The following is a 12,067-nucleotide window of genomic DNA, read 5'->3' as shown; positions in this document are numbered from 1 at the left end:
CTCAACCGGAAAACTCTCGTGGAGACACTGCCCTAAAGACCCAAGAAGCAAATGTATGTCCTAAATTCCATCCACCTGACCTTCAGGTCAAAAGTAATCTGAATCTCATCCCAGTAAGACTTGAGCATCGAAACCTGCGCCTTCACCGATGCTCAGAGTATTTCAAATAAAAATCACCTGCTACCACAAAACTCGTTCACTACCACCACCAGCAAAACTTAGTATTTACTCCTAACCAGCAAAACATTCTTTACCTTCCATTAAAGGCACTAGTGTCCCTACATGATGAAGACGAGACATAATTTACCTCAACAAAAGGAAAAGCATTCCAGGGAACTGTCACACAGAAAAAGAAGCCGCCACCTTGCTCCTGGGTAACTAGACAACAGCCCATCCTCCCCCCACCCCGCCCCCCCCCACCCCCACAATGATGTCCCTCAAACGGTCGTCATCAGTTTCAGGGAGCCGGACCGAAAGCGGAGGATCTTCTTCTTGAGGTTATGGGAAGCCTTGATTTTGACAAAGGTTTTCGTGGGGTTGCCGTGGAGGTCTGGGCCTGCGACCGCCTGGATGGGGAGAGTCTGCACGAACTGGGACCAGATGAGGCCCCCGCTCTCCTCGGAGTCACTGGAGCTCGTGCTGTCGCCCGCGAACTCCCCCTCGCTCACGCTGGACTCGCTGTCCCCGAAGCAGTTGGTGGTGTAGTTGCTGCGCTCGTCCTCGCTGGTGTCCAGCACGGTGGAGTGGAAGAGCGACTCGCACTCGGCCGAGTACTCCGAGTCGCTGGCCACGTAAGCGTAGGGGCTGGCGTAGGGCAGCGGCACGGCGGCGGGGTACAGCCCCACGTGCTCGCGCCGGCCGCGCCGCGACCGCCGCAGGGCCTCTTCCAGGGACACCTCCGCGGCCGAGCGCCAGCGCCGCGAGTCGGTTCGCTTGTGCTTGGGCTTGGCCACCAGCGCCTCCCGGCCGTGGCCGTGCGCCCTGGCCGCCCCCGCCCTGTGGCCCCCAGCCAGCGGCCGGCTGGGGAGGCCCGCCTCGGGCTGGCCGCCCCCGCCCTTCCTGCCCCGCGACGAGGCCTTCCTGAGCTTCTTATTTGTATCCACGTCGTCGGGGAACCGGCACTTCTTGCCGGCCGCGCGGCTCTTCTCCCTCACGGCGGGCAGCGCGCCGTCCGGCCCGTGGAGGGCCTGGGCCCGGTGCTTCGGGCCGCAGCCCCGCGGCCCGGCCGCCGTCCGGGCGCCGCGATGGGGCCGGCCGCCGGGCTGCGGGCCCGGGCCCGACTGCGCCTTCACGGGGGGCGCTTCCTCCAGGCTCTGCGAAGAGGAGCCCTCGCTCTTGAAATCCAGCGCGGGCCGCTCCTCCACCGCGAAAGCCGCGGCCAGCAGCGCCGCGGGGGCGACAGGGGGCGCTGCCGGAGGGGCGGGCGGCAGGCCGCCTTTCTGGGACACCTTTTTCAGTGGCTGCCCAGCTTTGTTCTCCTGCGGCGGGGCCGGGCCCCTCCCAGGGCTCTCCTTCGGAGAGGCAGAGAGGACCTGAATGCTGTCTCTGGGGGAGTCCCCCGTCACAGCGGCGGGCCCCCGAGCGTGTTCCTGCGAAGCTGGCTTGGCATTCTTGGGCAGATGCTTACTTGGAAGTTCAGTGGCAGCGCCCTCCGGCGGGGACAACCTCTTGCTTTCCAGTGGTTCTGCCTTTGAGTCTTTGGACCACTGCTTCGGCGGGGAGAACGTCCCACTGTCCAAAGAAGGGCCTCCGCCAGGGGGCAAAAGCACCTGTTTGGGATTCTTAAGGTTCCCGCTGTTGCCCTGTAAGACGCCCCCGGTCACTCTGACACAAACGCTCCCGTTCCTCAGAAGCCCCTTCGTGGGGTCAGCGTTCACACTGGTTCTTGGTTTGTTGGTCCTTACGGGGTGTGTTTTTTTCTGGACCAGGCTCAGAATGTAGCCGTCCATTTTCTTACTGGACGAAGGATGGGGAGCAGACCACAAACTGCTTGGAGATGGTAAGGAAGTGGCTGTCTTGATGGCGTCCGGCTCAGATCCATCACAGATGTCACCGGCATGGTTACCAAGCCTCTCCTCTTCCCTCAGAGGGTTGCCCGTCAGGCAAAGGAGAAACATGGGGCTCTGCACGGCCACGGCGTGAAGCGGACTGGGATAGCGATACACATCGTTCCCGTTTTTAGACACCAGATCACACTGGTACTTGGGATGCACATCTGCAATGACACCAAGGGAATTAAATTGTGATGTAGAGGGGGAACGGCAAACCGCCCCTGAGGCCTGGTCTTCGCAGCGGCCTTCTTTGTATTCCAACCGTCCTATGAGATCTGAAAAACATTTAAAGGATACACTCTGAAGAACTGAATCGGTCAGCACCAGCTTGACTCAGGCCAATTTCTATGAAAACACACTCACTGGGGGAGAGACAGAATGCTAAAGAATCAACAACTATTCCTACAAGCTGTTCTAGGTTTTTTTTGTCTTGTTTTGTTTTTTAATGTTTATTTTTGAGAGAGAGAGAGCGGGGGAGGGGCAAAGAGAAAGGGAGACAGAATCCGAAACCGGTTCCAGGCTCCAGGCTGTCAGCACAGAGCCCAACGCGGGGTTCCAAGTCACGAACCATGACGTCATGACCTGAGCCAAAGTCAGAGGCTTAACTGACTGAGCCACCCAGGCGCCCCTTTTTTAAAAAGAATTTTTTTAATGTTTATTTATTTTTGAGAGACAGAGAGAGAGAGAGCAATCTGCTCTACAGCCCATACTATTGGATGAGGGAAACAAATATTTAACAAAGATATTTGTAGCAAGATATGATACATCCTCCATCCTCCGAGGGAAAAATATTCAGCCATTAAAAATCCTTTCAAACTATTGAATAATACGGGGATATGCTTTAAAGGTTAGTGAAAAGCATGATATAATACCAGACTATGATTACAATTTTAGCCAGACTATATATGTGAAGAAAGAAAGTCTGAGATGAAGCACCCCAAGATGCCAGTACCAATGCAGTGTAGTGAGAAAGCAAGTGAGATTTACTTTCTTCTTCGTTTTCTATTTTCTAAATTTTCAGTAAGTATGCACTGCATTTATAACTAGGAAAAAAAACCCTTATTTTTTGAGTCATTCTTTCTCTGGGCCCTCTGTGTTCTATTCTTGGTTTCCTTTTGAAATACTGCAGATAAACTGTACTTTCTCTGAGCTTTCTCCTCATATTCTTTTTTTTTTTTTTTTTTTTTAGGCTCAATTCTTAATGACATATGTTCGAGTATAACAGTCAGTTGAAAGGTCAAAGAAACTGATCAAATTTCACTGGAGAGTAACCAAACGTAAATAATAATCACTTTATATTTTTAAGAATGACACTAAAAAATAAGGCAATATTTTTTAATTTTTTTTTTACATTTATTTATTTTTGAGACACAGAGAGACAGAGCACAAGTGGGAAGGCGCAGAGAGAAAAGGAGACAGAATCTGAAGCAGGCTCCAGGCTCTGAGCTGTCAGAACAGAGCCCGACGTGGGGCTCGAACTCACAAACTATGAGATCATGACCTGAGCCGAAGTTGGACGCTCAATCAACCGAGCCATCCAGGCGCCCCAATAAGGCAATATTTTTAACTGGGAAGGAATTCTTGATACGGTTTTAAGAGATTGAGCTGTTGTATTAATGAATAAATTTTCACATCTCAAAAATGTAAATGCCAAAATACAATGAAATCAAGCTTTCTTGCTGAATTAAATGATTTTGATGTCTTTCCTTGGTGACTGTTGTAAATATCAAATCCCTTTAATGAACTTAGAGAAAATCAAAGTTTTTATCACTACTTAAGATATCCTGTATTATATTTATTCACTCAAATATTGAAAACTTACTATGTGCCGGATTCTATGTAAATTATTTAAGGGAAAGCTCCATGACCTTCAATGATAATTAGAAGTCCTGGGGAAAAATACAGTCTGGACCCAGTAATGATACGATTCATTTGTAAAGCAAAGATTATTATAATATAAAATGTGCTGTGTCCCTACCCCCCACCTCCACTCCCAATAGCTTACAGCAACAAGGAGAAGAAACCTTTCTAGCTAATATCGTCGCTCATCTTTCCTCCTATACTACCATATACTCGCCCTACTTAAAGCATTGCCCTACATTTACCCACACTTTACTATTCTGTCCCTTTTCCCAACTTACAGTTAAGGAACAAGACAGACATCTCAGTCTCCAAGGCCCAGTACAACTGTCTCAATTATGTGAAGATGTGGCATTTGGGAGATCAGGAGTCTGTCTTCAAAGAAAACCTATACCAAACGCCTTTAATGGGTTTTAAAGTTTCCCTCTGAAACCAGATCTGCAGAGTGAAGGGGAGCAATTACCAATGAACTTGAGGCCTAGACACTCTAGATAACACAGATGTGTGCTTCCCCAAATGATTGCTGCTGACAGCACAGTGTACAAACTCAAAGACACCAGCCACTTAGCAGCCTCAGTTGTTTGGCGTTATGTTTGCATTGCTTGGATCTCAAAAGTTCAGCCTTAGGCCCAAGTGGAGAACACAGACAAACCAAGGGTGCGGTGACTTGCGCTATAGCACCTACAGCTCTCCATATCCTCTCTGCTCTTCTGAGGAATCACAGTAAAGCAAAACTAAGAAAGGAGTCCCAAGTTTCAGCAACAATTCTGCCATTCAGAAAATGAGGAGCCCCTGGAGAACTGTTTTATAAAACCAAATTCCTCCTCTGTTCAATGAGAAGGTTGAACACAGAAATTTCTGAATTCCTAGTGTGGTGGGAAAACATGGACCTGACAACTGGTCCTGAGCTTGAATCCTGCCTCTGCCACTCGCTAGTATATTAACCTTAAACAATGAACCTGTTAATTAACCTAACTAGACCTCATTTTTCTGACATACAAACGGGAGCTAACAAGACTTGCACACCCTGCAGAACTACTGGGAGGATTCAAAGGAGATAAATATATGCAGAGCATCCAGTACGTGTTTGACACATAGTGGAAATGCAGAAACTTCCAATACCGACAAGAGCATGACTCTCTCCTGAGGTCACTCCAAGGATAGCCCAAAGTGGAAACAACAGCACATGGCCTACGGGAATCTCATCCCACCCACCTCCTAAAAGAAAAGACAAGCTGCCATCACGCAAGACATTCTGGAGAATGTGGAGGGACCACTGCTCCCTGAAGTGCCAAGCAGCCTGACAGACATATTTAACTTACTGTAAGCTTTAGCTTTAAATGATTATAAAAAAAGAGATCCAAAGTGGCTTTCCAAAGAAATACAAACAAGTCAAACTCACAGCAAAGGCTCACAAACAGAGCTCAAGACCTATAATATTGGGACAGGATTTCTAAAGAGAAGCTGTCTTGCTACCATCACAATATAAAGCTATGTCATGAAACGTAGCAAGTTGATGAACTTCTCTGACCTTTTGTTTTTCTGTCAGTAGAAGGGGTTAAAGCTAGATAACCGTTAAGGGCCTTTCACCTTTTCCAGCTAAAAATGTCTATCAATTCTAAAAAGTCTTACCTGCAGATTTGGGGCAACCATCTGAGATAGTCAAGGTTGCCTCCAAGGGGCTGCAAAAGCAGGTGCTGGAATGACAACTGGATAAACACTCACTGAAGACCGAGTTAGAGGAATTGGAAAGGGATCCTGAAGCCCCATCACTCAGCTCATAAAACCCTACAAATAAAAACACCATTTGGAATTAAGATCATGTCAAGCAATAGCATACATTTGTGTTTAAAAGGAAAAGGGTTAATCATCTAGAAAAGGTAGGAAGGGGACACTGGTGGGGTGGGGAGCGATTCTGGTTCACTGGATTTAGTGTGAATTTCAAGTTTTATTTCAAGTAATCCTTAGGAAAAGGCAAAGAGCCCATATCTATGGATACATTTCAAAGCTACTCTCACCCTCAAACTGACCTGCCTTTTTGACCCCACCTTTAAAGATGTGCAAGGAAAGAGACTTAGATCTGTCAAAGCCCCAACTTTATCATGACCGTTTCAGAAAGAATAATTTGAAGAAAAAAATCTATTTAAGGAGCCAAATGGCTTAAAAGAAGAAGAAGAAGAAAAAAAAAACTTTTGAAGTGGTCTCAGGAAGTTGAAGTGTGACTAATTTTCTAGCCCAGTTCTGACTTTCTCAAGTTTCAAAGGAGGACTGCTCTTCCAGAAATTTGAATAGAAGCTTTTATTTTTAAACTCAGGAGACTCCAGTCAGATCAATCTCATTATTAGAAATTTGGTCATCTGGTTTTATTTCCCTCTCATACAACTGAATGGCAGACTGCTTTTTTTTATTCTCTCTGCACTAGAAACAAACTCCATTGCCTTTTGCAGGTGTGGGAAAGTTAAACAGTGGAATGAAGTAGAACTCAAGTGCAGAATTCTGTCCTAGTGTCACACACTCACCTGAGCTGGGCCGACTGTCTGTCTCCAGGTGCTCTTCAGATGTCTTTTCTACATCCAGTCTCAGGTCACTTATCTGCTTGTCAAGTTCTTGCAACTGATTCAACAAACCAGCATCTCTTCTCCTCAAACAATTCTGATTGGGGGGGGGGGGGCAGAAATGAACACATTTTGGTGACAAAGAATCAGAAAGTCTGCTCTAAGTACTCAAATTGCCATTTGGAAAGTTCACTAAATCTTCCAAAACCAAAACTTTTACTGGATGACCTGAAATTAAAAAAACAAACAAACAAACAAACAAAAACACACAAAAAACAAAACAAAACAAAAAAACCTTCAAGAATATGTCCTATGTTTCATTTCACTTTCTCACATTTTGCGGTGCTATAAAATTTCTTCATAAAAACAGGACTTGCTTTTTGTTTCAACTTATACAAACTCACTTTGTATAGGTTAAGGATAAGAAAACACAACGAGGTTCTTTTAAATCCTCTATGTACACCCAATTTCTTGCAAAACAGTGCTTCACAGCAGACCCTTTAATTTGAAGTCAGAGTGTAACAGATTCCCTACAATACACTATACCCTTACTTAGGTGAGATTTTCTGGCCAAATGTCCTGCAGAGTTTTGTCTTCTCTTAGTTGCTTTGTGGGGTTTAATCAGTCTTAGGGCCTTTGAAAGCGAGAAACGAATACTAATAGCCAGTGCCAAGTATAATGTGAGCTAGCAAAATCCAAAACCCTCAAGGGAAGGTCCATCAAGATTTGAACTCAACTCAGGTTTCCAAAGATGACAGATCTGTAGTGCTAACTCACACTGCCACCTAGTGCTTCCTATTGCTGGAAAAGCAAAAGGACTAAAAAGGCATCTGGTTCAAATCGCGAATGCCAAGTCTACAAATGAAAATAGTACCACAAACACTGACTGGACTGAAATTCTCCTGACATGCTGCCTTGCTCCCCTCCAGGGGACAACAGGAATGTGCCACTCACAATCTTGAGATTCGTGAAGACAAAAAGGCGCTATTGTAAAAGACAATGCACAAAAATGTCAATGACAAGGCATCACCAGCAAGAATGGAGTCAAACCAATGTTACATGCACATCTGGTCGGCGACCAAAGAAAAGGTAAAATGCCAAATAGGTATTGTACAAAGCAGGATACATCCTTGAAAAACAGATGTAACAGGAGTATCTATTCCTCCTGTCTGTCCTTTGATTTAAAAAGCTTGTAGACAAAAACCTTATATGCCTTTTGACTACAATGAGTTTCTTCAGGAGAAATGAACCACAGTAAAAGTACTGTGATGCTGAGAGACAGAGAGGGAGAGACTGGAGAGAGAAATTATCTGAAAAGAGATAATACAAGAAACCCTTTGACAACCACACGGCATCACTATGTTCGCTGTTGTAGGAGGAGGGACGTTATCTAGCATGCGTCTAGTTTCAGACAGTATCACATGGCCAAAAAAAGATTTTTTTTCTCTCTTTTCAAAACTACATTTTTGAGGTCACCGTAACAAAGCTGCCGCCATTATTCTGAGGCGGGGTCAAAAGCTGTTCATCAATACATTAAGCGCCAAAGTTCTTTTCCTTCCCCATTAACGAAGATGGCACAGGATGGCTGGCTGAGACGCTGACGGAAATCCAGTAAGATAAACGCTGTCTTAAGAGCAGGATCTCTCTTCTTCCCCCTCCACCACCAGTCACATAAAATATGAGGGGACGGGGCACTTTCCCCAGCCAAATTTCTATCATTTGCATCTGTGTTAGCTGCTTCATACAAAGGGCTTCTATATGAAATTAAGCAGCAGCCCGGGCAAAAGCTGGCATGCGGGGGAGAGCCCTGGGAGTGGCAGGGCGCCCTACGTGAGCTTCCGCGTAATCGTAAAATTCTGCATTGGACAGTTAACCTCGCCACAAGCCCCCTCCTCGGCTTTTGTCCCTTCTCGGCGGGAGGACACGAAGCTAAGACCTCCAAAAGATAGGGTATTTTAAAGGAGGGTTTGCAAACATTCGGGGAGAGGGGCGTTGCATTCGTCGAAGTGGAGAGATTTGAAGGTTACAACCAGGCGACTCCAAGAATCCCGAAGGCAGAGCGGGAGGGGAGGGCTGCCACCCCTCCCGGCAATCCGCGCGGGGTCGCCAGCCCCTCACCTGACACAAAGCGGGGACACGCCAGGAACGCGTGGGCGACGGCGGCCCACGCGCCGCGCGCGCCCACGCAGGAATGGGGGTCCCGGAACGTGGAGCGTCTCCCCGGCCAGAGGCGCCCTCGCGCCCACCCCCAGGCCACCTGCCCGAACCCCAGTCCCCGTGCAGGGACAGCCGTGCCCCTTCCTCCAGGCACCGCTTACCAACTGCTTCCGCAGCAGCAAGATATTCTCTTCCAAGAACTTCTCCTCCAGGCGGCTGCGCTGCGCCGCCTCCCCCGGCAGCTCCCCAGCGCGGGGCGCAGCGCTCCCCGCGCCCCCGGCGCCACGCAGGGCACCCCGGACCAGCAGCTCCTGGCGCTGGCGCAGGTACTCCAGCTCCGCCAGCCCGGCCAGCGTGGCCTCCTGCCGCTCCCGGGTGCGCTGCCGCTCCGTGTCCGCCTCGCCCTTCTCCCGCCAGCGCCCCTCGGGCTCCGCCGCGCGCGGCTCGCCCCGGGCCGGCGCCTGCGGCTCCAGCTCCCTCGCCGTCCCGGCCGCACTCGGCTTCATGGCCCCCACCCCTGCAGGAGCGCCCGTCACCGCAGCCGGGCCGCCCGGGCGGAGGAGCGGGCGCTAGGGCTGCGGCCGGGGGCTCATGCCGCCCCCGAGTCGGGGCGCAGCGACGGGGCGACAGCCAGAAGCGCCCGGGACCCGCTCGCGGCCGCGGGCTGCAGCCGTCCGGGCCCGGGCGGCGCCGTCCGCTGTCGCCGCGCGTCCCTCGCCGCGGCCCCGCAGCTGATAACGCCCTGCTCGGCGCTACGTCACGCGCGGCGGCCCGGCAAACCCCCGCCTGGCGCCCGCCTCCCCGCGCCGGCCCCTCCGCTCCGAGGCCCGCTCCCCCAGGCTTCCCCCTCTCCTGTCAGGGGCGCCGCTGGCGCTCAGCGCCGGCCTCCTCCTCGCTGGGCCCTCCCCGCTCCTCCCTCTCTCCTCCCCCGCTCTTCCCGCGGGCCTCCTCGCCCCCTTTTCGGGTTTACTGCACCCAATTTTTTGCCTCGCTCCTTATTGGTTCTTTTCCCCTCGCACAAAGCAAGGGGCGAGCGCCTCGAGCCCCAGCATCCTGTTACAGTCGGCCTCGCAGGCAGGGTCGCGAAGGGACGCGGCAGTTGGGCTCCCCAGAGAACTTTCTGAAACTCGACCGAGTTGCAGCACACAATCTTAACCCTTTCCCCCCACGTCCACTGTTCACATCCACTCACACCGATTTCGCTTTCTTTCACCTTGCCGAGCAAGGTACTGAGAGTGCATTCAAAGACCATTTCTTTGGCTCCGCTCTGTAAAGACAGGCAATACCCAAAGCACAGTGCGATGTCGTTCTAAAACTGTCTCAGTCTTAGTTTTGTTGCTGTTTTATCTTTTCACGAAAGGCATATAAAATTAGGCAGGAGGATGTCGCTGTAAAGCCAGGGGTTGCATCCATTCTTTCACAAGCCTGGGGTTTCATGTGTGTGCGCGCGCGCGCCTGCGCGCTTTGGTTTTTGTTTGGGCTTTTTATTGTTGTTATTTGCTATCTTGGGCAAACACAAGAGCTCAGACTCCGAAATCAGGCTGTCTGAATGTGAATCCTGTTCCAGCCTTGACTAGCTGTGCAAACAAGTTACTTCGCCTCTCTATGCCTCTCTTTCCCCAACCGTAAAATGGAGCTACTAACAGAACCTGCCTGTTCTAAGAATTACATTATATAAGTATAAGCAATATACTGTTATAAGTATAAGTAATGTACATTACTGTTATAAGTAATATACATTATATAATATGTATTTGTGGGGCGGGGTGAGCGTGTGCGTTTACAACGTGGCAAGCTCGTAGATAGTAAGGATTATATGAGTTGTGGCTTCTCTCCCCCCCCTCCCCCCCCCCACTCCAGAGAGACCTATAAACTTTCCCCCTGAAGTAGCATTTGTGGTATGGTCACCTCTGTCCCTCTTAGACACAGGGAATTTCAGTGGGATAGAGAGGTCTGGAAATGCCACTAGCTGGCTTGTCTATGGAAAAGCAACGTATCTGTTTTAAAAAGCAATACATCAAAAAGCCTCATAAATTAAATCCAACAAGTTACAATCTGCTGAAGTTCAGGCAAAGTGCTGTGTGAAGGAATGCATCCTATATCATTATGTCAGACTTGACCACCGCTGCCCAGCTGCCCCTTCTACCCTGTGTGGTCTAACCCTCCCTCCAAGATCAGTTCACTTCCCTCTTCTGCACTCTGGTTAATTGCATGAATATCTGATTCTTACCAAATGCTATTTGTTTGGTTATTTATCTGGGTGTGTACATACATATCTATGTATGTAGGGTTTTATATGTATTTCTTCTCTCCAATTATGTTATAAAAATTGCCTGAAGGCAGAGACTGTTTTAATACCCTCTTAGTATTACCATACTCAAAACAGTGCCTTGCAAGGATCCAACTGATGTTCTCTACAGACTCAAAAAAATGGAGGTTGATTGTAAATTGTTTCTACCTTAACATACTACCTAAATTAATAGCACCCATTTAATCTCTGCGACAAGTAGAATCAACTCAATACTTACTAAAAACAAAACAAAACAAAACAAAAATACAAAAGTTCCCTTGCCACCCTCCACTGACCTCTCCATTGCTGTCCCTCACAGACATAAAAGAAACTATAACTACAACCATGATTCATAATTAACAAGGTTGTTTATCAGGTCTAAAAACAGAATTCTGTTCAAGTGTTCATCAGCATACAAAATCACTTCTATTCAGGTCACCTCTTCTTTATGCCAACTGTGTGCCAAACACTTTTCTCGGTAACACAGGAACTAATTTTCTTCCATAACTTCAGTGAGGCGCTGAGGAATAATGACAGATCCTGCATGCCAAAGGCCACTCACCCACGTCCTCATCATTGTCTCATTCTATTAATTTCTAAGCAAGCTTCCTGCTTTCTAGCTCTGAATTAGATTCCTTTTGGCTGGGTGGAGTCTATTATTGTGGCCTGGGTTATGTCACACATCGACAACTATATTTATATAGTTGAGGGGGGGAGAAAAGCTGAAACATGTTTTACACCCTACTAATAAATCTTGCTGGAGCAGACAGACAAGTCGCTGTGTCTCGGAACCTCCCCCCCATCCCACCCTCTCCCCACCAAATGCCACTTGGAGCTGGCTCATTAGTCCCAAGCAAACCATTTGCCATAACAGCTTGTACATCTCCATGAAAAAGTGTTCCCAGCTAGTTTAAGTATTAAAACTAACCTATTCAAATGGTTCCACCAGTAAAATGGTCACAAATAGGAAAAAGAGGTTATGCTTTCCAAAGTATCCATTACACATTAATAAATAATGCTGTTCATTCACATGCCAATTAAAACAAACTTGGGCCATCAAGTGAAATTAGAAGCAAGGAGCTCAATGCTGGAGCTCTTTGTTTGTGTAGGTTGTTTTGTTTTGTTTTTTTCTGAAAACTCCCAATGTCATCAGA

General features: G+C 48.4%; 1 protein-coding gene across 2 annotated transcripts; it reads right to left on the bottom strand.

The window, feature by feature from the left end:
- Window positions 1-429: 429 nt before the first annotated feature.
- DACT1 (dishevelled binding antagonist of beta catenin 1) lies at window positions 430-9,242 on the bottom strand. 2 transcript variants are annotated; one of them, XM_042989807.1, is made up of 4 exons: window positions 8,785-9,242; window positions 6,431-6,563; window positions 5,544-5,699; window positions 430-2,326 (listed from the first exon to the last, which is right to left on the bottom strand). In XM_042989807.1, exons 1-4 carry the CDS (start codon window positions 9,127-9,129, stop codon window positions 438-440), a joined length of 2,523 nt encoding a protein of 840 aa, XP_042845741.1. In that variant the 5' UTR covers window positions 9,130-9,242; the 3' UTR covers window positions 430-437. The 2 variants fall into 2 exon arrangements, with proteins under 2 accessions (XP_042845741.1, XP_042845742.1); XM_042989808.1 differs by having other exon boundaries at window positions 430-2,215.
- Between the last annotated feature and the right edge of the window lie 2,825 nt (window positions 9,243-12,067).

Source organism: Panthera tigris, chromosome B3, assembly GCF_018350195.1.
Source record: "Panthera tigris isolate Pti1 chromosome B3, P.tigris_Pti1_mat1.1, whole genome shotgun sequence".
Lineage (NCBI taxonomy): Eukaryota > Metazoa > Chordata > Mammalia > Carnivora > Felidae > Panthera > Panthera tigris.
This window is presented reverse-complemented; position numbering and strand designations above follow the sequence as displayed.

Coding starts and splice junctions, on each gene's coding strand:
- DACT1 (XM_042989807.1), bottom strand. CDS start 9,129: ATGAAGCCGAGTGCGGCCGGGACGGCGAGGGAGCTGGAGCCGCAGGCG. Junction 5,700..6,430: donor AGACAGTCGGCCCAGCTCAG/GTGAGTGTGTGA, acceptor TTTTATTTGTAG/GGTTTTATGAGCTGAGTGAT. Junction 2,327..5,543: donor TGGTTGCCCCAAATCTGCAG/GTAAGACTTTTT, acceptor AATGTTTTTCAG/ATCTCATAGGACGGTTGGAA.